This window comes from Semicossyphus pulcher, unplaced genomic scaffold, assembly GCF_022749685.1.
Source record: "Semicossyphus pulcher isolate SPU_LCO1_2020_fin unplaced genomic scaffold, fSemPul1.0.p SCAF_18, whole genome shotgun sequence".
Classification (NCBI taxonomy): Eukaryota; Metazoa; Chordata; class Actinopteri; order Labriformes; family Labridae; genus Semicossyphus; species Semicossyphus pulcher.
The window spans coordinates 18,012,036-18,036,315 of NW_027211691.1; the positions used below are offsets into that span (position 1 = coordinate 18,012,036).

Below are 24,280 nucleotides of genomic sequence, written 5' to 3' on the forward strand. Positions count from 1 at the left end.
AAGAAAGAAGAATGATTGAGCAGTTCAGAATACCTACTAACTTTGTGGTGTAAAAATTCATATTCAGAAAAATACCTTTCAGTTGATACACCTGTAGGATGATGATGTCTGTTTTTATTGTTGAGTTTGTGTTTTGTACTCTCTCTTGTCTCTTTTCTATAGATTTTTAAATTAATTTTAAAGGCCCATCATACGACAAGCAGGCAAATTAGCTTGGGCTGTAAATGCTGTGTGTCGTATTTATATTCAACACACATTAAATACATAGCTGAGTATATGGTGTTGAGCATGATATCAAATATAATGTCGGTAAGTCTTGATTTGTCACACCAAAGAGGATAAAAGCCTGACATTTCCTGACTTTAAAGTAATAATCCCGAAGATCTCAGGTTTGTTCTATTTGGCAGCACCTTATGGCGATAACTGGTGATTGCAGGAGTGCACCTCCCAGATAACCAGACGTCCACGGTTGGCTCCGGTTGGAACTCTTGATTTTCCTCGCTGACGGTCGCTTTCCTTTTTAGACTGTTTGCTTCATCTGAGCGCCGAGTTTGTTTCTTTTTCTTTGTATTTTCACTTATTTTTGAAGTTGTATCTGTCGTCATCCATCTTTTCTTTGTTTGTTCAGCCATAGTAGATTACTGTTTACTCACAACACTTGCAGAGAGTGGAGAAGCAGCCGCTTAGCTCCGCCTACCCTCTCTGGCAGACCAACCACTGCCGGCTGATGGAAAACGCGTCACTAACTGGGCGCTGCTTGTGATTTTTTTCACAGAAGTCGCCATAGAGACCCAGTCTGTAATACGGCAAAGGCTTTGATCAGTGGGCCATAGGCTCAATCACCATTGTGTTACCTCATTCAGCGATAGATAGTGACTTAACAGACATTTATATAAATGAAAATCTTCGAGATTATCACTTTGAACTCTTATTATGCTTTAGTATAAAACGTATTCTGTTTTTTGTCTTGACATCTGTAATAAAGTTTTGAACAGAATTTGAATTGAGTAAAGGTGCTTAGCTTGTGCCTCAAAAAAAAAGGGTCCTGTATTTGTTTAATAATTTGATGCAATCAGATTCCTAAATTTGAGGCAGTTTGGAAATTAAAGTCTCAATCATGTTTTCTGCTGCTGTAGTAAATACAGCTTGTTATATTTATGATTTCCTTCAAAATGCCGACTTTCATCCCGTGCCAGAATTTCGTTATCAAAGTCCAATCAGACAAATTTTCCTCCATCCTTCAGACATTCCAGTGTAATGGCATGAGCACCTATCTGTGCAGACACACAGCAGCTCAGTGTGTTTCATCCTTTAATTCCTGACTCATACATATGCATAAAGACTTTCAGAGGGGGATGATGAAACTTGGTGCACAGTCTTTCTTAATAAGTGAAATTAAATTCCCCTAGGTGCTGTGTCGGTGCTGTTTGCAGAGCGTAATACAGCGAGTGGTGTTCAAACATATTTTAAAAACTTAACATGTTTAAAGTTGTTCTTAATTTCAGCAGCACAAGGTCACAGGAGTGGAGTTTTCTCTTTGCATTATAAGGATTAGAGGAGTGTCATTTATTTATCACTAGAAATTCAGATACTCAAATCAAATAGGAGGTCACAGACGAACAGACAACCTCCTTGACCTTTGACCTTAATAATATTGTAACCTCTGTCTTCACAAATGTCCCTCTTCTGTCCACGCTTTCAGAGACGCCCGAGCAGGTGGCCGGCCATGAAGTTCCGCCGGGGCTCGGGCCACCCAGCCTACGCGGAGGTGGAGCCGGTGGGTCAGGAGAAGGAGGGCTTCATCGTGTCCGAGCAGTGCTGAGGGAGGAGGGGGCGCCTGCATCCCTCGCAGCCCCCCTCCTGCGCCGGCCTTCCTCCTTTTTTGGACGTCTCACGAGGGGCCTCAAGGATCTGGAGGAAGCTCAGTGTGCACAAAAACTCGTTAAGACTGAGGAATCGATGAGACTTCTGACGGAGCAACAGAGAAGCCTGAAAACTGATCCCAGACAAGCCTTCTGTTCAGCTGCTGTTGGAACTGACCTACGGGGGACAGAGGGAGGGACAGCTGATGACGTTTTGTACGGCCTCTATCGTGTTGCAAAGGAGGGATTGTATAGCCTGACTGCCTGGACTGGATACTGTTGTGTTTTAGGGGGTGAATTATACAATATATATATTTTCAGAAACAATACAGAGTATGTGAACAGAGATTTCCACTTTATTGTCGGTGGGGTTAAACTGTATAGGCCTTTGTATATCCATCAGGTTCTGCTTCTTTCACCTTTAGTTCTCTCTGTTGTTTTCAAAGGGGCTGGCACATTTATCCGTATAGACAGTCGGTATTGCTTTTCAATGCCACAGCAGGATTAATTGACTTTTCCACAGAGAGGCTGCAGCTGTGCGATATGACGCCAGCTGAACTCTCATCACCGCGATCGATCGGAGCTCAGCCCGTTCAGTTTGGGTGTTGAAAGTGTTTCATTTTCTGAAAATGAAGTTGTTTTTTTTGTTCTCTGAGATCATCTCAGTGTTTTTTTAATGGGTGATGGGCACACGCTGTTCTTGTTTTGATTTGTTTGATTGATTCCTTACATCATTGAAATCATTTTAATTCTTTAAACTTTTGCAGTTTTGTTTTCATGACTGCCGTGCCATCGTGTCCCTGACTAGAGTTTGCACATTTGTTTTCAAGCACATTTGATTTCTCATTTGATATGTGGTACTAATGCAAAGTGACAAGACAGGCGCTTGTGAGTGTGTATGCTGAATATATTTTCTGAAGTATAAGTGATTCTTCTGAGTGTATATGTGTGTGAGTGTATATTTCCACCTGCGTTGTGGGTGCGTATGTTTGAGCTGGCTCTGCACAGTTAATTCTTAATGGTTTGAATCTGACGCGTCTGGATACAGTATGGTTGGAGTTTTCTTTGATTTTACAGTGTGGTTTCCTTTTCCAGTATGTCGCCAGCATAACCATTAGCTAGCCTGTGTTTATGTTGTGATTGGCTCATCTGTGTCGACACATTAATGTACATACCGAGGCCAAAACATTTGCAGATTCAGGTAATTCATGGCAAACATTTTTGTTAGATTAGCATTATAGTACAGAAGAACTTTTTTATTTTTTATGAGTGGCCTTTTTTCTCTACTTTTTTACTTAAATGTGAATACTGTTCAAATCATTACTGTCACCAATCAAACACAAGGCTTCTGACTGATAAAAATCCTCATTCTTTCTACTGTTAAATACTATTTCATGACAGAATCATGTTTTCACACCAATGATTGTAGACTCATTTTAGACACTATCAGTATCCTGGAATTCTACTGAGAAATAAAGCGTGCAATATGACATCTGTTCAGTTTGATACTGAAAATACATAAAAATTATAATCATCTGGATTTTTTTTTTTATTCACGTGTTGTCGTCATCACATTGAGACCAAAGACTAATCAGCATCTGAGTGAGCTACATTTTCAAGTGTTTATCTCAACCTCCCTCAGCCTCAGCAGCCACAACCATCCACAACATACCAGTTTAGTTGTAGCTATATTGCTTTATAGGTTATGATGTTATTTTGCATCCATTTATAATATGAAACTGCTACGCAAAACAGGCCTGTCAACCTTTTCAGTCTTTTCAACCTGGAGTTGTGTGCGTTGGAGTTTGGAGGGTTGTGTCTCTTATTTTAGTCTTTCCCTAACCTTAGGCAACTATTTTAAGCAACATTCATTAACTACTACCATTAGCTCTGTGAGAAAGTCAGTCCAAGGAGCTGAGATTGTGGTAAAAAAAAAACTGTAATTATAGTTACCTCGAATGCCATTATGTCTACCAAACCAATTTCACCCTTTTCTCTTGTAAAGGTGAAAAAATACTGGTAAAGTAAAAGTGAAACAACTAAACAGGGTTATTTTATCCTATGAAAACAGCAATTTTAATACTAGGTCTTTGAAGTGACAGCAACATGAACTTTCCAATGGCAAAACCCGCCTCTCCCTCTGCTACCTAGCAACAGTCTATGCTACCTAGTATCACTCCGCTAAGCCCCTCCCACTTAATGACGCACCAAAAATGCCACCGTTACCGTCCCTCGTTGTTTTCTGTCTTCCTCCTCTTTTGTCTTCTTTGGAGTATACGCCGTTGTAGGCAGAGGATATGAATAACATTTATTACAAGCTGCCACAGCTCATGACTGACACAACCTCTGCGTGTGCAACCCAATGACTTATACAGTCTATGGTGCAACCACGTAGAAGCCTGACGATGCTAGCTTTTACAGAGTGGCTGTGATTGGCTAGTTACGTGCAAGCTAACCCTGATTGGTTGTTTGTTTCCGCCAGTATGAGGAAACAAAGGGCGGGCGCTTCCAGACAGTTTAGACACAATTTTATATTATTAGTTACATGTAATGATCAAAATGTATTATTTTAACCAAATTCTAATGAAATAATGTTGCCAACTGTTGCTTTAAATATCAAATAATGTATGCAGTGCTCATGGAAACATTTAAGAACACTTTTAGAAGTCAACTAGTTCAGTTTTTTAACCAGCTCAAGGAGCTAACAATTGCTTAATTAATTAGCTAACAGCTGAAGAAATCTGCCATTGACAGCTGTCATTTCAGCAGTAAAATCTAAATAATGTTGTCCAGATGGAAATAAAATGCCTGATATTGCCAACAGCTTTCTAACAATAGGGACCCTCTTGTTTCAAAAGACTAAGCTATTCAATGGTCACACACCTGTTACATTTGAGAACAGATATGCCCAATAAGCATAATAATAGTATCTAGAGAGCAGGGCTTAGCTAATGTCCAACAGCTTTCATCTAACCATTTCAACCTGTCAATACAGTCTCATTAACACATCAGATCTTCATCTACACACACAAAGAATCATACAAAAGTACCAAATTAAGGACTTACTTGCTGTTTGTAACCCTCACACAGAATTTCTTTAGAAGTTCTGATGTCGTGGTGTCACACAGTGAACATTAACCCCTGCTTTTCAAACTCCTTTTCTGTTAGGGTTTTGAAAACATACAAGAGGGAAAAGAGGGTGATTTTAACAGGCCAATGTCTTTTTTTATTCATACATATATTTTTTCAAATATTTGTTGGATTCAAATCTCTTTGGGAAAACATATTTACTCGGAACATCTGCTTGTTGTATATTGCCACCTGAAACTGCAAGTGTTTTTCAAACCACTTTCAAACTGCAGTCAGAGAAATGGTGGTCGATCACGGTCGGTCAAAGCTGGAACACTTTAATAGAAGAAAACGGGAAGTCGACTTGCAGCAAAGATTTCACTTGACTTGACTAATCACGTTCACACCCACTTCCACAATGTTACTTAAGATGACGAAAAGCAGCATAATGGTCTGCAGATAGGTTACTGTTATGTGATGTAAACTCACAGTGATTGCGACTGTTGCCACAGCTCAATATACGGAAACAATAACCTGTGACATGGTTTATATTATGACACTTACTGGCACACAATGAGACTCAAAGTCACACAGTATCATAGCTGTCTGTAATTTCTGTAACTGCTGTTGTTTTGATTACTTTTCAAATAATAAACAATTTTGTTAAATACAAAGAAACCCTCTAAATATTACTTTTGCACCCTGTTGCTGTGTAATATAAAACTTCATGCAGCCCATTTTATACAAAAACATTACATTCTTCTGTACATCGTCTACATGGGTCCTAAAAGAGAGCAAGAAATGTGTGAAATGTTGCCTGATTTATGTGAAATCTGTGGATCAGGCGGATATTGGATTGGATATCGTTTGTACTTTACTGCCATCTAGTGGTCAATCTGAAGCGCATGACTGCTGTCCATAACCAAACGTGCTGGCAGGTGAGATTGCTGCATTCTTTGAGGTTGTTTGAGCATGTTTGATCAAAAAACACATTCAATGCTTGGTGCAAACTTTATTTCCAAAGGCAATCAGTCCATTATTTATTTATTTTTTTACTACAAAAGTATTTTCAATGTTATTAATAGTTTTAGTCTAAAGTCTCTGGATTCAGCTTTTCTTATTAAGGCTTAATATGATAATACATTTATTTTAACTGTTGGTCTGATCAAACAACCAATTGAAAGACCTGTTCAAGCACATACCTTGTTACTTACAACTTTTTCCTTCAGCCCACGGTTCGATAGAGCTCTCTTCTTCCTGGTTTGGCAAAAATTGGTGCCGCGGGAGGAGCCTGGCTTTCTTTTGAAGGCCAAGCAAAGCACAATACCAAGTGCTCTGATAGCATGGGGGGGATCAGGGTTTCTTTGTGTAAGTTACTGTGTAAATTGTCCATCCCTGTGTGTGCTTTTTGGTTTGTCCAGCTGGTATAAATATCCCCCTCTGTTATCATTCTGTTAGGTCTGATAGGATTCTTTTTATGTAAAGTTATGTTGACCTTTTTTTGTTCTTTAACTCTTCTAATTTGGCTGAATTAGTTATTGTTTTTTTTTGTACCTTGACTGCTTGGTAAACAACGAGTATATAAGTGAGCTCTTTGTTTGTAACGATAAGTAAACGTTGACTCTTGGCTTACACATGGTACACAAACCTCGGTCTCCCGGGCAAAAGTCTTGAGTTTGTTAGACCCATCGATACACCCTGACCTCCTCCCGAGGGGATCTTTCTCGCTTCTGAAATGATCACCTGACTCCCTCCTTTGCATCTAACAGAACTATGGGCAGTTATATCTGCACATCTGTGAATTAGTCTGACTTGGCCCAAACTCTGGTTTATTTAAACTAAATTAAAAGTAAAACTTGCAGTTATATTGGTAACAACATGTCAACTCAAGGGATATTTTCAAAGCAAGGATTCACTACTATGTTCACCTGTTTATGCTTTGTGCAGCCAGGCCACTGCTTCCACGGCGCCATAAACAAATATACACATGAGATAGGTCATCAAACTGGGTCACACATCACTGGCCACTCTCAGTGCGTATACTTTGTTATTGTTGGTGTAACGCTGCCTGCTTCATCTGGCCTATAAAAAAACTTTTACATGCCAAGCCTTTCCAAAGCAGCTGACTCTACTCTGTGACACAGAGTGACCCTACCGCTGAAATTTAGCTACATGAAACCAGGCTGTCTGCTAACTGTAGATCCTACACAATTTTTTTCCCACTTAAAAGCACAGTTTCTGTTAGGAGTATAAAAAAGGATGGAAAAGTGGCGTTTTTGTGATCACTGCTGGCTGTTGTCAGAAATGTGTTGCACATTTAACCTGTCCTACCAGTGACGTCAGAGTGTCCTTGAGTACACAAGTACATCACTGCAGCAGGGTGAAAAGGTAAACCACTAGGAGATGTCTGATATTTCCATCCAGCAAAAATTTCCACAGACTCCCTTTGTCAGGTCCCTCATATCTGGACTCCCTAAAAGCTTCTCGTGTCCTGCAGAAACAGGTGCCACACAAACTTTCACCATGTAGAATGTGAATCCTGCTTCAACAATGGAAGAAAACAGCACCAAATTGTAGGAAAGGAGTTGGTCAAACACTTTTTTGAAAAGTCACCTTCTCATGATTTTCATTTAAATAAATGTCTGTTAAGTCACTATCAATCGCCAATTGAGGTTACACAATTGATTGATTGATTGATTAAGCCTATGGCCCACTGATGAAAACATTTGCATTTGCAGTATTACAGACTGGGTGTCTGGTGCGACTTTTGCGGAAAAAATCACAAGCGGCGCCCAGTTAGTGACGCGTTTTCCATCACCCAGCAGTGGTTGGTCTGTCAGAGAGGGTAGGCGGAGCTAAGCGGCTGCTTTTCCGCTCTCTGCAAGTGTTGCGAGTAAACAGTAATCTACTATGGCTGAACAAAGAAAGAAAAGATGGATGACTACAGATACAACTTCAAAAATAAGTGGAAATCTAAAGAAAAAGAAACAAATTGGACGCTCAGATGAAGGCAAAAAAAGGAGAGCGACCGTCAGCGAGGAAAATCAAGAGTTACAACCGGAGCCATTCGAGGACATCACACATGCAACACTGTCTGGATATCTGGGAAGTGTGCTCCCACTATTACCGTTTACCGCCACAGGTATCGCCAAAGAGAACGAAACTAAGATCTACAAGATTATAACTTTAAGTAAGATAATCTTTGTTTGAGGATGCCTTTTAAAGTCAGCTTGGAGACAGAAGTTCGGTCTATATGATGTCAAGAAGCAGTAAAAGAAAACACCAGTTACAGTGTCTAGAAGCCAAAGAGAACTTCTTGAGACATATTTAATGTACAATCAGAGTATCAACAAAGAAAAGGACAAAAATATTGTTAAAAAAAGATTCAAACGGTTAATTGCTTGTAGAAATACATGCAGATTAATTTTCTGTTGATTGACTAATCATTGCAGCTCTGCAAGCTAGTACACTATGTATATACTTCTACCACAAAGTCATACAAGCATTTGAGAAATCCATTTAAGCTGAGCAAAGTCCCTCCATTAAAGCAACAGACAAAAATCAATAACTGTTTTAGTGCTTTATAACTGTACACTAAGAGAGAGTGATACGCTTTACAGCGCGAGAGAAGCATTAACAGTTTGGTCACAACATATAAGGGTACGTTAAAAAAAGCAATTCCCTCGACAGTCATTGACAGAATATCAAAGTACAATTTAGTAGTGCAGCTCTGCCGGTGGCATCCGCTATGAGGCCCATGACTACATTGGGCCAAAAATAACAGCTACCTGTGTAACAGTTTTTGCTTCCTTATTTAGATTAAATCCGTCCTATGAAGCCACTATTACAAACAATCATCATGTGTTACAAAAGGGGAGTTTTGGACAGCATGAAAAAGGCCTCAAATGTCATCACAGTGAAAAGAAACATCATAAAGAAGGCACACAGCTAAAACACTCAGTAACATGTCTGATTGAAAAAATAAATACAATTAATCACAGCGCTTTATACATTCAGCACATTTCAGGAAATTAGCCTTTTTTTCTTGTCTTATAAGCAGCACTGCCATCAGCACGGTAAGGCAGAGGTTCCTTTAGTTGTGGTTTAGAGGGTCTGTCAGCCAAGATTGTCTTGTTAATCTAGAATCAAACACGGGGCATTATTAATAGGTCTCCACAGTCCACATATACATTAGCACTGTGATATCACAGGTGTTACAGTGGTGTTAGATAGGAAAAATTAAGCTGTAATACAACTTTCCTGCACACCAACCTGGCACAAAATAGGGACAACATGAAGGAAGGCTAATAATCAATATTTTTCTACTAACAGTGGATTAAATATCACGTGTGAAAGTGTTTGATCAAAGTGACAAACCCACAATATTTTCTAAATCTGTTTATCACTCTTTTGCGTACACAGCCCACAGCACTACTGTTTTTATTCCCTCTCAGCCCTCACATACTGCTGTTTCCAGCAACAGGCTGTCACTTTCAACTCAGACACAGTTAGCAGCTAGTTGAAGAACAAATTGGAGCATTCACCGCTAAAGAAACAGAAAGAAAATGGCTAAACTGGTAGCCAGAAACATGGAAAATAAACAGCTGTTAGCTAACACATTTGTCATTTAAACTTAAGTTTATAATGTCTGTGATATGTTCAGTTTGTTTCTACTGTCCCAAAGTGACCAGAAAAACTGCAGTCAGGTGAAAATTCTCTGTGACTTAAAAAAACACATTATATTCTAGGGATAGACCGATTATCGGCCGGACCGATTATCGGCGCCGATATTCGGCATTTTGACGCATATCGGCATCAGCCTTTTTTTTTTTTTTTTTTTTTTTTAAATCCGACGGCCGATAAGAGTTCATTTCTTTGCAAATTTTTATTTAACTTGGTTTTATTTACTTTATAAAACTTCAGGAAGTTATTTATATATTTATTTAAATTTTCAGTTAACTTTATAAGAGATGCTGCTGACCCTGGGAACTCCCTGCGCTTTTTGTTTGTTTGTTTAATAAACATATGCTTAAAGGCACTAGACAAAGTTAAGTGTTGGAGTTTGTATTATTCAAAATTTTGACACCAATATTTTCACTTTTACTGCAAATGAATATCGGCTCCAAATATCGGTTATCGGCCTCCTTGACTACTAATAATCGGTATCGGTATCGGCCCTGAAAAAACCATATCGGTCTATCTCTATTATATTCTCACACTTCTCTTTATCTTTCTTGTTAGCATAGACTAATGCTTTACTCACTGGAAAGCGTGTCCACCTCCACTGCTTTGGACAGACTCAGCCCAGAGTTCTGTTTGGGCCGTGCCCCCAGCTCCCGCACATCCCTGGCTGGATTCTGGTTCTCATCCAGAGGCTTCTTCTCTTTCTCCACCTCCTCTGGGTTGTAGTAGCCCCCCTCGTCTGCCACCAACTTCTCCACTCTCTCCAGCAAGCGTCCCACCTGGGGATGCTCCTCAAATATGCAGTTGTTGATAACAAAGTACCGTCGCTTACACTTATTGAGCACCCACTGCAGCTCCTTGCCCTCCCTGCGAATGTACCTCTCGATGGAAATGGTTCTCAACACCTCTGCCCAGCTGAAAACCACAATCGTATGCTTCCACACTCGCTCACCAAAGAGGCTTACGTGCTCCTCGATGCGAGCACGGTCCACCTCTGTGAACATGCCCACAGGGATTACCAGCAGAAAGGCATGTGGACCTGGAGCGCAAAGGGATGCTCCCCTCACTATCTCTTGTTTATAGGAAGGTGGTGTATCCTGGGCGGAGAACCAGCCGGGAGTGTCCACCACAGTCACCTGCCGCTCCTGCACCTCAGTTTGTCTCTTCACACAGAACTCGGCTGCTCGCTCTAAGCGGAACTCCTCACGTCCGATGATGGTGTTTCCTGTCAAGCTTTTTCCCGGCCACCTCCAGCCCAGTACCACCAGGCGGATTTCAGGCAGACGGTTAGCCACCTTGGCTGCAGCGGCTGCTGCTTTCTTGGCCTCCTCTTCTGTTCCGGGGGCACCTCCGGTGGCTGTAATTAAATTATTTAAAAAATCAGTAAAGGCATAGCTGCTGCAGACAACATTTAGATAAACTAACTTAAATTGTTTTAAGCATCATTTATTCTGCGGGAAATTTTCTTAAAAACAGGAAATGATGAAAACTGAACTTATTATATTCTTGTTTTAAAATGAGGACTAAAACATCAAAGAAAAACATCTTTCAGCCAAACAGCTTTTACAATAAGAGCTTCCCAGTTTGGAACATCCTCCCTTTAAACAAACGCCATAGTGAGTCTTACTATTCTTTTGTACATAGTATTAAAACCTGGCTAAAAAAACACCAGACCTGCCACCATACGTAGCCACTGCATGCTTGCCCTGTCGGCTCTTGCTCTATGTACTTAGCTGTCTTCTGTAATGTGATTTTATGTTGTCATGTCTTAATCATTTGCATCGATTGTTTGCTTGTGTGACGTCCTTCTCACTTTTATATTATGTGTCATGTTTTAAGAATACATGCTGATTGTCTGCTTAATATTGTCTTGTATGTTGTTATTGTTGCTTAGCCTACATTTCCTACTGTGCATGATCCTGCCTTACTCTCCCAGCCTGTTCATGTGTTGCCTTTTCCTGTGCTGTTTTTTACATGTTGTGTGTTTTATTTGTTGTTTTAAATGGTCAACTTTACAGGCGGAGGGACAGCAGATGGAAATTAGCCTTGTGGCTAACACTGGCACGTTTACAGTGATGTTAAATAATGTGCATCGTCTCTGAGAATACACTAATAGATAAATGATTAATAATTAAAACTGTAGTCATTAGGTTTCTGTCAAGGTTCTACTCAGTTAAATTAATAATTATCTATGCTTAAAAAAACTTTGTGTACTGTAGTTCATGACTTTCTTTTGTCTTAATATAATTTACATCAAGCTTTTATATTCTTCTTTAAATTTGATATATCAAACGTGTATGGTTGGCCTTTTATTATGAGTTATGTATGTTTATTACCTAATTTTACATATATTTAAATAACACTCCTCAGAAAACCTATTTCTTTTATTTCCAATGGTAATTTGAATGTCATTCAACGTTATCAAACTATTACATGTAAACACTTTAAACTTCAAGTTAGCCCACAATGCTAATGATCAACTTACTAAAGACGGTTTCATGTTCATGGGAATGGGAATATAGGCATACACTTAGTTAATAGCAATGTAAAAAGTACCCAAAAGTATTTAACATAGCTCTTAGCTTCCCTGTCATGACATAATTCGTGTGAAACGTGTCTTATTCCGGTTCAGTTAGTAACGTTCAGCCTGGAAACAGTTTGCTAACTTTAATACGGAAACTCCCCTTTTGTTTGACTTCTCGCTAGTTAACAGGAGTTTTAAAAAGCGGATCAAGTTTTTAGCTTACCTGCCGCCTGAAGTTGTCTATTCGAGTCCATACTGTATTTAACTCCTTATACAGGTTTTATTAAGGTATTATTTTTCTTTGGGCGGCTACTTCGCCGGCGGACAACGACTTCCTCCTACCTGATGACAAGACTGTCAAGCTAACCGTTTTATGATGGCGTTTCTTCCGGTAGCGTCCTTAAAAATAAAATCCTGCTAAGAAATAAACCGGAAGCAAGGTCACAACAATGACATTATTGAATGATTCATGCTATATTAACATGGAATCATCACTTAAAACTCGTAAACAATGAGTAACTATTATAAAATCTCTTCTCAAAGGACGTGTCAGTCCCTCTTCTAACTCCAGTCGGCAGTGGAAGAACTCCACATGGAGTATGAAAGCAAATCTGTCTCATCCGATTTAGATATTTTAAAGCCTTCTAATTTCTAGCACAGATGCATTTTTTTGCATTGAAATTATGGGTCTGAATTTTTTTGCTTCTGAATTTAACTCAATTTTATTGTGAGGAAGCACCAACTCATCGGTAGCCGTTTGCTAAAACTCCTTTTTCACAAGAAAAGTGGACAGATTCTCACACACAATTTTCTTTGTTTTCTTTAATATATGTGAAATGGTTTAAATGATACAAATAGCTGTACTCTGCATTAGTATAATTTTAAGCAAGTTTTTGTTAAAAAGTACAATGAAGACATGCAGTAGTAAAAACAATAACCTTTTAGAGTTTGACTCCTTTGTGGAGGCCATCTTGTGCTGGTGCTTAAAGAGGAAGCACGCCTCAACTACAGCCCTTTTATGTGATGGGTGAGTAGGTGGGTTCTCTGATTTGATTGGACAATGGATGAGTGGTGAAATTGAGAGCCAATTAAGGTATATACTGAATGATCTTGAAATGATTTTCTTCCTCTGAATGTGTAATATATATGACTATATGGTGAAGAATGAAATGAGGTTTGTTAGTGTGAGCAACCTGTGGCAGTTTCCCCTGCACCACACCACACCATCACTCATTTCACATGCCACATGTTAGCCAGGTAGCATGCTACTGATAGTTTAGTGGGTGCACACACTGAACTACATTTAACATCACAGTAAGTTGCCTGTGCTATTTCCCCCATAAAGTTTCACAGAAACGCATTTGAACACATTGTTGTGGTTTTGAGTTAAATCTTTATTGTTCAAAGTTGGTATATCATGAGTTTGTATCTAATTATGTTTTTCTTTTCTTACCACAGTGCTTCCTGGTGCTGGGCAGTGACAAAGGACCTGGGGATAGTTTGAGGGTGACTTTTATAGTGCCTGAGTAAAAGTATGGAGCATGCTCAGTCCATCTTACTGCACCATACCAACTGATGGGAGTGTTTAATGGAGTTGTAAATTAATTCTTAGCTTGGATATTATGTGAAAGCTTTGATGACTCCTTTAATTTGTGGTACATAAATGTAAATAGACTTTGTAATGGGTTATGATGTTGAAAATAACATGTATGGTTAAATTGATTACTTAATTGAGTTCAATTAAAGATGGTATGGTCCAGTGGGAGGGGCTTAGCCTTTAAATGGAGGGAACCTACACTGCCGCAGCAGTCGGAGAAGGACTGTGGTGCTGTATGGAGGTTCTGGCCTGTGGATGTAAATATTTTTCTGCTGCATTTTTGTTTCATTTGCTCAGCTGTCCCTTGACTGTCTTTGAAGAGCAATAAACCACTTAATTTTTTGCATCAATTGGACTTTGTCTTGCTACCTTTTTTGAACATTTTGAGGTTCAATTACACCTTTTTCAGTTAGCCTTTCGACCTACTACCCTCACTCTAGGTCAGAGAGTGACATATGACTGTATGGTGAAGAATGAAATGAGGTTTGTTAGTGTGAGCAACCTAAGAAAAACCATGTATATTTGTGTTTAACCATGTCAATTTGATTTTCTACAGTCCTGACCTGATAGGCCAGTTTGAACTGGCAAGGCGGGCTCACATGCTATATATGTGAGTGCAATGAGAGAGTGGAGGCTGGTTTTTAAGAAGAGCTGCACCAGAACTGTTTGAGCTGGATAATGAATGTAAAGCATTGAAGCTAAGTTTTTTTTGGTTCATGTTTTTCTTTCCTTTTAGTTTTGTAGAGACTGAAAATAAAAGTCTGCTTAATTTTTCAAAGCATAACTCCCTGCCATGGTGATGTTTTTTTTTGTCTTCCTGAAGTCTCCCTATGCTTCCCTGCACCTCACTTCCTAACATTTATTTAATTTTTTTTATGATAGTCTAACTCAGCAGAGGATCATGCTTATATTATTATATATATATCTATATTTTTATTTTGTTCCCTGTCATCTTCATGTGTTGTTACACCTGTCATCCTGTTGTGTCATCTGACTGCGTCGTTATACCTGTGTTCATGTTGTGTCATCCCGATGTGGGGTCTGACCGCGTCCGTATACTGGTCGTCCTGTTGTGTCCCCTGACTGTGTCGTCATACCTGTTGTCTTGATGTGTCTTCTGACTGCGTCGTTAGAACCTGTCATCCTGATGTGTCGTCTGACTGGGTCATTATACGCGATGTCCTGGCTTGTTGTTATACCTGTCGTCCTGATGTGGCGTCCTGACTGCGCCATTATACCTGTCTTTCTGATGTGTCATCCGGACCTGTTGTCCTGATGTATCGTCTGACTGTGTTCTGTTGTGTCGTCCTGTTGTGGCGTGTGCCCGCGTCGTTATACCTCACGTCCTGATGTGTCGTCCTGACTGCGTCGTTATACCCGTCGTCCTGATGTGTCGTCTGAATGCGTCATTATACCTGTCGTTCTGATGTGTCGCCTGACCGCGTCGTTATACCTGTCGTCCTGATGTGTCGTCTGAATGCGTTATTATACCTGTCCCCCTGATGTGTCATCTGACTGGCTCATTAAGGTAAGAGAAGACAAGCTTTATTTATCCCCCAAAGTGGAAATTAACTCGTTACAGCAGCTCACAAAACAGGCAAATTAAATAAAGCACTAAAGCAATAAAGTAGACGGCAATAAAAAGATTAAAAGATATGACAATCTAAATGGTAACAGTAACAAAATAACAGTGTACACATTTTTCCCTTTCGAAAAAGCAGGGGTTATTTTTCGGCTCAGAAAATAGTGCAATCATCTTTTTTTAAATCACAACATAGATGGTGTGTAGCATCATTAAAAACCATCATTATTACACAGAATTATAGCAAAGCATGATGAACTATGTTTGGAAGGGAGAATGTATATAATTGCTGCTTAAGGTCCCCACAGTCTCATGCAGTGGTTGAGAGGGGTTCTCCATGAGAGATGTCAATTTTGATAACATCCTCCTCTCACTCATCTCCTCTATGGAGTCCAGAGGACAGTCCAGGACAGAACCGGCCCTCCTGATCAGTTCGCTCAGTCTCTTTCTGTCCCTCTCTGTGCTCACTCCTCCCTACCAGAACACTGCATAGAAACGTGCAGACACCACCACAGTGTCATAAAATGTCCGTAACAGAGTCCTGCACACTCCAAAGGACCTCAGTCTCCTCAGCGGGTGCAGACGACTTTCTTGGCCCTTCTTGTAGTGCATGTATGTGTTGTGTGAACAGTCCAGTTTATTGTTGAGGTGACCACCATGGTATTTGTAGGTCTCCACCCTCTTGATGTCCAATCAATTTTTGACTTCACTTCGCTGTCAGGTCCAGGAATGTTTCGATGTCTATTTTTGAGGTGGATTTTTGACGTCAGCTTTTGATCTTGGTGTTCGACATCAGGTCCGGACCTGTTTCGATGTCTGTTTTTGAGGTCAATTTTTGACGTCACTGCGGGACCTGTTTCGATGTCAGGTCCGGACCTATTTTGCCGTGTGTTTTTGAGGTTGATTTTTGACGTCAATTTTTTACCTCTATTTTCTACGTCATTTTTGAGGTAGATTTTTGATGTCAGTTTTTTGAAGCTGGTTTTTGACAACAGGGTCAGGGTGGGTCTGGATGTCAGATTTTGACTTCAGTTTTTTTAACCAGATTTTTGATGACAGGACCGGGGTGGTTCTTGATATCGGATTATTTTGTTTTTTGGCTTTTTGCCTTTATTTGATAGGACAGCTGAAGAGACAGAAAATGTGGGGATTAGAGAGTGTGGGCTGACATGCACCAAATAGATTGGCAGACCGGGAGTCGAACCTGCGATCAGTGCGACAAGGACTGTAGACTCTGTACATGGGACGCCTGCTCTACCGACAGAGCGAAACCGGCGCCCCTCGATGTAAGATTTTGAGGTTGATTTTTGACGACAGGGCCGGGGTGGTTCTCAAATACAGATTTCAGGTTGATTTTTGGTAATTTTCTGACTTCTGTTTTTGACCCTGTTTTTTGACGACAGGGGGGGTGGTTACTCAAATTCAGATTTCAGGTCGATTTCTGACTTCAGTTTTTGACCCCGATTTTTCACGACAGGGCCGGGGTGTTTCTCAAATATAGATTTCAGGTCGATTTTTGGTCATTTTCTGACTTCAGTTTTTGACCCCGGTTTTTCACGACAGGACCGGGGTGGTTACTCACATTCAGATTTCAGGTCGATTTCAGACTTTAGTTTTTGACCCCAATTTTTCACGACAGGGCCGGGGTGGTTACTCACATTCAGATTTCAGGTCGATTTCAGACTTTAGTTTTTGACCCCAATTTTTCACGACAGGGCCGGGGTGGTTCTCAAATACAGATTTCAGGTCGATTTTTGGTCATTTTCTGACTTCAGTTTTTGACCCCGATTTTTCACGACAGGGGGGGTGGTTTCTCTTATTCAGATTTCAGGTCATTTTCTGACTTCAGTTTTTTACCCTGTTTTTTGACGACGGGGGGGTGGTTACTCAAATTCAGATTTCAGGTCGATTTCTGACTTCAGTTTTTGACCCCGATTTTTCACGACAGGGCCGGGGTGGTTCTCAAATACAGATTTCAGGTCGATTTTTGGTCATTTTCTGACTTCAGTTTTTTACCCTGTTTTTTGACGACGGGGGGGGTGGTTACTCACATTCAGATTTCAGGTCGATTTCTGACTTTAGTTTTTAACCCCAATTTTTCACGACAGGGCCGGGGTGGTTCTCAAATACAGATTTCAGGTCGATTTTTGGTCATTTTCTGACTTCTGTTTTTGACCCTGTTTTTTGACGACAGGGGGGGTGGTTACTCAAATTCAGATTTCAGGTCGATTTCTGACTTCAGTTTTTGACCCCGATTTTTCACGACAGGGCCGGGGTGTTTCTCAAATATAGATTTCAGGTCGATTTTTGGTCATTTTCTGACTCCAGTTTTTGACCCCGGTTTTTCACGACAGGACCGGGGTGGTTACTCACATTCAGATTTCAGGTCGATTTCAGACTTTAGTTTTTGACCCCAATTTTTCACGACAGGGCCGGGGTGGTTCTCAAATACAGATTTCAGGTCGATTTCAGGTCGATTTCTGACTTCAGTTTTTGACCCCGATTTTTCACGACAGGGCCGGGGTGGTTCTCAAATACAGATTTCAGGTCGATTTTGGGTCATTTTCTGACTTCAGTTTTTGACCCCGATTTTTCATGACAGGACCGGGGTGGTTACTCACATTCAGATTTCAGGTCGATTTCAGACTTTAGTTTTTGACCCCAATTTTTCACGACAGGGCCGGGGTGGTTCTCAAATACAGATTTCAGGTCGATTTTTGGTCATTTTCAGACTTCAGTTTTTGACCCCGATTTTTCACGACAGGGGGGGTGGTTTCTCTTATTCAGATTTCAGGTCATTTTCTGACTTCAGTTTTTTACCCTTTTTTTTGACGACGGGGGGGTGGTTTCTCTTATTCAGATTTCAGGTCGATTTTTGGTCATTTTCTGACTTCAGTTTTTTACCATGTTTTTTGACGAAAGGGGGGGTGGTTACTCACATTCAGATTTCAGGTCGATTTCTGACTTTAGTTTTTGACCCCAATTTTTCACGACGGGGGGGGTGGTTTCTCTTATTCAGATTTCAGGTCGATTTTTGGTATTTTTCTGACTTCAGTTTTTGACCCCAATTTTTCACGACAGGGGGGGTGGTTACTCAAATACAGATTTCAGGTCGATTTTTGGTATTTTTCTGACTTCAGTTTTTGACCCCAATTTTTCACGACAGGGGGGGTGGTTACTCAAATACAGATTTCATGTCGATTATTGGTCGATTTCAGACTTTAGTTTTTGACCCCAATCTTTCACGACAGGGCCGGGGTGGTTCTCAAATACAGATTTCATGTCGATTTTTGGTCATTTTCTGACTTCAGTTTTTGACCCTGTTTTTTGACAACGGGGGGGTGGTTACTCACATTCAGATATCAGGTCGATTTCAGACTTCAGTTTTTGACCCCAATTTTTCACGACAGGGCCGGGGTGGTTCTCAAATACAGATTTCAGGTCGATTTTTGGTCATTTTCTGACTTCAGTTTTTTACCCTGTTTTTTGACGAAAGGGGGGGTGATTACTCACATTCAGATTTCAGGTCGATTTCTGACTTTAGTTTTTGACCCCAATTTTTCACGACGGGGGGGTGGTTTCTCTTATTCAGATTTCAGGTCATTTTCTGACTTCAGTTTTTGACCCCAATTTTTCACGACAGGGGGGGTGGTTACTCAAATACAGATTTCAGGTCGATTTTTGGTATTTTTCTGACTTCAGTTTTTGACCCCGATTTTTCACGACAGGGGGGGTGGTTACTCAAATACAGATTTCATGTCGATTATTGGTCGATTTCAGACTTTAGTTTTTGACCCCAATCTTTCACGACAGGGCCGGGGTGGTTCTCAAATACAGATTTCAGGTCGATTTTTGGTCATTTTCTGACTTCAGTTTTTTACCCTGTTTTTTGACAACGGGGGGGTGGTTACTCACATTCAGATATCAGGTCGATTTCATACTTTAGTTTTTTGACCCCAATTTTTCACGACAGGGGGGGTGATTACTCACATTCAGATTTCAGGTCGATTTCTGACTTCAGTTTTTGACCCCGATTTTTCACAACAGGTCCGGGGTGGTTCTCAAATACAGATTTCAGGTCGATTTTTGGTCATTTTCTGACTTCTGTTTTTGACCCCAATTTTTCACGACAGGGGGGGTGATTACTCACATTCAGATTTCAGGTCGATTTCAGACTTTAGTTTTTTACCCTGTTTTTTGACAACGGGGGGGTGGTTACTCACATTCAGATATCAGGTCGATTTCTGACTTCAGTTTTTGACCCCAATTTTTCACAACAGGGGGGGTGGTTTCTCTTGTTCAGATTTCAGGTCGATTTTTGGTCATTTTCTGACTTCTGTTTTTGACCCTGTTTTTTGACGACAGGGGGGGTGGTTACTCAAATTCAGATTTCAGGTCGATTTCTGACTTCAGTTTTTGACCCCGATTTTTCACGACAGGGCCGGGGTGTTTCTCAAATATAGATTTCAGGTCGATTTTTGGTCATTTTCTGACTTCAGTTTTTGACCCCGGTTTTTCACGACAGGACCGGGGTGGTTACTCACATTCAGATTTCAGGTCGATTTCAGACTTTAGTTTTTGACCCCAATTTTTCACGACAGGGCCGGGGTGGTTCTCAAATACAGATTTCAGGTCGATTTCAGGTCGATTTCTGACTTCAGTTTTTGACCCCGATTTTTCACGACAGGGCCGGGGTGGTTCTCAAATACAGATTTCAGGTCGATTTTGGGTCATTTTCTGACTTCAGTTTTTGACCCCGATTTTTCATGACAGGACCGGGGTGGTTACTCACATTCAGATTTCAGGTCGATTTCAGACTTTAGTTTTTGACCCCAATTTTTCACGACAGGGCCGGGGTGGTTCTCAAATACAGATTTCAGGTCGATTTTTGGTCATTTTCAGACTTCAGTTTTTGACCCCGATTTTTCACGACAGGGGGGGTGGTTTCTCTTATTCAGATTTCAGGTCATTTTCTGACTTCAGTTTTTTACCCTTTTTTTTGACGACGGGGGGGTGGTTTCTCTTATTCAGATTTCAGGTCGATTTTTGGTCATTTTCTGACTTCAGTTTTTTACCATGTTTTTTGACGAAAGGGGGGTTGATTACTCACATTCAGATTTCAGGTCGATTTCTGACTTTAGTTTTTGACCCCAATTTTTCACGACGGGGGGGGTGGTTACTCAAATACAGATTTCAGGTCGATTTTTGGTATTTTTCTGACTTCAGTTTTTGACCCCAATTTTTCACGACAGGGGGGGTGGTTACTCAAATACAGATTTCAGGTCGATTTTTGGTATTTTTCTGACTTCTGTTTTTGACCCCAATTTTTCACGACAGGGGGGGTGATTACTCACATTCAGATTTCAGGTCGATTTCAGACTTTAGTTTTTTACCCTGTTTTTTGACAACGGGGGGGTGGTTACTCACATTCAGATATCAGGTCGATTTCTGACTTCAGTTTTTGACCCCAATTTTTCACAACAGGGGGGGTGGTTTCTCTTGTTCAGATTTCAGGTCGATTTCAGACTTCAGTTTTTGACCCCGATTTTTCACAACAGGGGGGGTGGTTTCTCTTGTTCAGATTTCAGGTCGATTTCAGACTTCAGTTTTTGACCCCGATTTTTCACGACAGGACCGGGGTGGTTACTCACATTCAGATTTCAGGTCGATTTTTGGTCGATTTCAGACTTCAGTTTTTGACCCCGATTTTTCACGACAGGGGGGGTGGTTTCTCTTGTTCAGATTTCAGGTCGATTTCTGACTTCAGTTTTTGACCCTGATTTTTCACGACAGGACCGGGATGGTTACTCACATTCAGATTTCAGGTCGATTTCAGACTTTAGTTTTTGACCCCAATTTTTCACGACAGGGCCGGGGTGGTTCTCAAATTCAGATTTCAGGTCGATTTTTGGTCATTTTCAGACTTCAGTTTTTGACCCCAATTTTTCACGACAGGGGGGGTGGTTACTCAAATTCAGATTTCAGGTCGATTTTTGGTATTTTTCTGACTTCAGTTTTTGACCCCAATTTTTCACGACAGGGGGGGTGGTTTCTCTTATTCAGATTTCAGGTCGATTTCTGACTTCAGTTTTTAACCCCAATTTTTCACGACAGGGCCGGGGTGGTTCTCAAATACAGATTTCAGGTCGATTTTTGGTCATTTTCTGACTTCTGTTTTTGACCCTGTTTTTTGACGACGGGGGGGTGGTTACTCAAATTCAGATTTCAGGTCGATTTTAGACTTCAGTTTTTGACCCCAATCTTTCACGACAGGGCCGGGGTGGTTCTCAAATACAGATTTCATGTCGATTATTGGTCGATTTCAGACTTTAGTTTTTGACCCCAATCTTTCACGACAGGGCCGGGGTGGTTCTCAAATACAGATTTCAGGTCGATTTTTGGTCATTTTCTGACTTCAGTTTTTGACCCCGATTTTTCACAACAGGACCGGGGTGGTTACTCACATTCAGATTTCAGGTCGATTTCAGACTTTAGTTTTTAACCCCAATCTTTCACGACAGGGCCGGGGTGGTTCTCAAATACAGATTTCATGTCGATTATTGGTCGATTTCAGACTTTAGTTTTTGACCCCAATCTTTCACGACAGGGGGGGTGGTTTCTCTTATTCAGATTTCAGGTCGATTTCTGACTTTAGTTTTTGACCCCAATTTTTCACGACAGGGGGGGTGGTTTCTCTTATTCAGATTTCAGGTCATTTTCTGACTTCAGTTTTTGACCCTGTTTTTTGACGACAGGGGGGTGGTTACTCAAATTCAGATTTCAGGTCGATTTTTGGTATTTTTCTGACTTCAGTTTTTGACCCCAATTTTTCACGACAGGGGGGGTGGTTACTCAAATTCAGATTTCAGGTCGATTATTGGTCGATTTCAGAGTTTAGTTTTTGACCCCAATTTTTCACGACAGGGCCGGGGTAGTTCTCAAATACAGATTTCAGGTCGATTTTTGGTCATTTTCTGACTTCAGTTTTTTACCCTGTTTTTTGACGAAAGGGGGGGTGATTACTCACATTCAGATTTCAGGTCGATTTCTGACTTCAGTTTTTGACCCCGATTTTTCACGACAGGGGGGGTGGTTTCTCTTGTTCAGATTTCAGGTCGATTTCTGACTTTAGTTTTTGACCCCAATCTTTCACGACAGGACCGGGGTGGTTACTCACATTCAGATTTCAGGTCGATTTCTGACTTCAGTTTTTGACCCCGATTTTTCACGACAGGGCCGGGGTGGTTCTCAAATTCAGATTTCAGGTCGATTATTGGTATTTTTCTGACTTCAGTTTTTTACCCTTTTTTTTGACGACAGGGGGGGTGGTTACTCAAATTCAGATTTCAGGTCGATTTTAGACTTCAGTTTTTGACCCCAATCTTTCACGACAGGGCCGGGGTGGTTCTCAAATACAGATTTCATGTCGATTATTGGTCGATTTCAGACTTTAGTTTTTGACCCCAATCTTTCACGACAGGGGGGGTGGTTTCTCTTATTCAGATTTCAGGTCGATTTCTGACTTTAGTTTTTGACCCCAATTTTTCACGACAGGGGGGGTGGTTTCTCTTATTCAGATTTAAGGTCATTTTCTGACTTCAGTTTTTGACCCTGTTTTTTGACGACAGGGGGGTGGTTACTCAAATTCAGATTTCAGGTCGATTTTTGGTATTTTTCTGACTTCAGTTTTTGACCCCAATTTTTCACGACAGGGGGGGTGGTTACTCAAATTCAGATTTCAGGTCGATTATTGGTCGATTTCAGAGTTTAGTTTTTGACCCCAATTTTTCACGACAGGGCCGGGGTAGTTCTCAAATACAGATTTCAGGTCGATTTTTGGTCATTTTCTGACTTCAGTTTTTTACCCTGTTTTTTGACGAAAGGGGGGGTGATTACTCACATTCAGATTTCAGGTCGATTTCTGACTTCAGTTTTTGACCCCGATTTTTCACGACAGGGGGGGTGGTTTCTCTTGTTCAGATTTCAGGTCGATTTCTGACTTCAGTTTTTGACCCCAATCTTTCACGACAGGACCGGGGTGGTTACTCACATTCAGATTTCAGGTCGATTTCAGACTTTAGTTTTTAACCCCAATCTTTCACGACAGGGCCGGGGTGGTTCTCAAATACAGATTTCATGTCGATTATTGGTCGATTTCAGACTTTAGTTTTTGACCCCAATCTTTCACGACAGGGGGGGTGGTTTCTCTTATTCAGATTTCAGGTCGATTTCTGACTTTAGTTTTTGACCCCAATTTTTCACGACAGGGGGGGTGGTTTCTCTTATTCAGATTTCAGGTCATTTTCTGACTTCAGTTTTTGACCCTGTTTTTTGACGACAGGGGGGTGGTTACTCAAATTCAGATTTCAGGTCGATTTTTGGTATTTTTCTGACTTCAGTTTTTGACCCCAATTTTTCACGACAGGGGGGGTGGTTACTCAAATTCAGATTTCAGGTCGATTATTGGTCGATTTCAGAGTTTAGTTTTTGACCCCAATTTTTCACGACAGGGCCGGGGTAGTTCTCAAATACAGATTTCAGGTCGATTTTTGGTCATTTTCTGACTTCAGTTTTTTACCCTGTTTTTTGACGAAAGGGGGGGTGATTACTCACATTCAGATTTCAGGTCGATTTCTGACTTCAGTTTTTGACCCCGATTTTTCACGACAGGGGGGGTGGTTTCTCTTGTTCAGATTTCAGGTCGATTTCTGACTTCAGTTTTTGACCCCAATCTTTCACGACAGGACCGGGGTGGTTACTCACATTCAGATTTCAGGTCGATTTCTGACTTCAGTTTTTGACCCCGATTTTTCACGACAGGGCCGGGGTGGTTCTCAAATTCAGATTTCAGGTCGATTATTGGTATTTTTCTGACTTCAGTTTTTTACCCTTTTTTTTGACGACAGGGGGGGTGGTTACTCAAATTCAGATTTCGGGTCGATTTCAGACTTTAGTTTTTGACC

General features: G+C 40.7%; 2 protein-coding genes across 3 annotated transcripts in view; one reads left to right on the plus strand and one right to left on the minus strand.

Annotated features, from left to right (window-relative positions):
- The window catches only part of plxdc2b (plexin domain containing 2b), a 101,315-nt gene extending 96,553 nt beyond the window's left edge, over nt 1–4,762 (plus strand). Inside the window, exon 14 of the mRNA XM_069667621.1 lies at nt 1,703–4,762. Coding sequence (XP_069523722.1) covers nt 1,703–1,822 — 120 coding nt within the window. The 3' untranslated portion in view covers nt 1,823–4,762. The remainder of the gene's footprint in view (nt 1–1,702) is intronic.
- A 3,465-nt stretch (nt 4,763–8,227) lies between these two features.
- gimap4 (GTPase IMAP family member 4) lies at nt 8,228–12,483 on the minus strand. Of its 2 annotated transcripts, XM_069667600.1 has the most exons (3): nt 12,362–12,483; nt 10,195–10,971; nt 8,228–9,070 (listed from the first exon to the last, which is right to left on the minus strand). In XM_069667600.1, the coding sequence occupies exons 1-3, from the start codon at nt 12,390–12,392 to the stop codon at nt 9,066–9,068; spliced, it is 813 nt and encodes a 270-aa protein (XP_069523701.1). In that variant the 5' UTR covers nt 12,393–12,483; the 3' UTR covers nt 8,228–9,065. The 2 variants fall into 2 exon arrangements, with proteins under 2 accessions (XP_069523701.1, XP_069523700.1); XM_069667599.1 differs by lacking the exon at nt 8,228–9,070 and having other exon boundaries at nt 10,187–10,971.
- Between the last annotated feature and the right edge of the window lie 11,797 nt (nt 12,484–24,280).

Excerpts from the sequence above, each read along its gene's own strand:
- gimap4 (XM_069667599.1), bottom strand. The coding sequence starts at position 12,392 with ATGGACTCGAATAGACAACTTCAGGCGGCAG. Across the intron at positions 10,972-12,361 it reads TAGACAACTTCAGGCGGCAG|CCACCGGAGGTGCCCCCGGA; the intron begins GTAAGCTAAAAA and ends ATTTAATTACAG.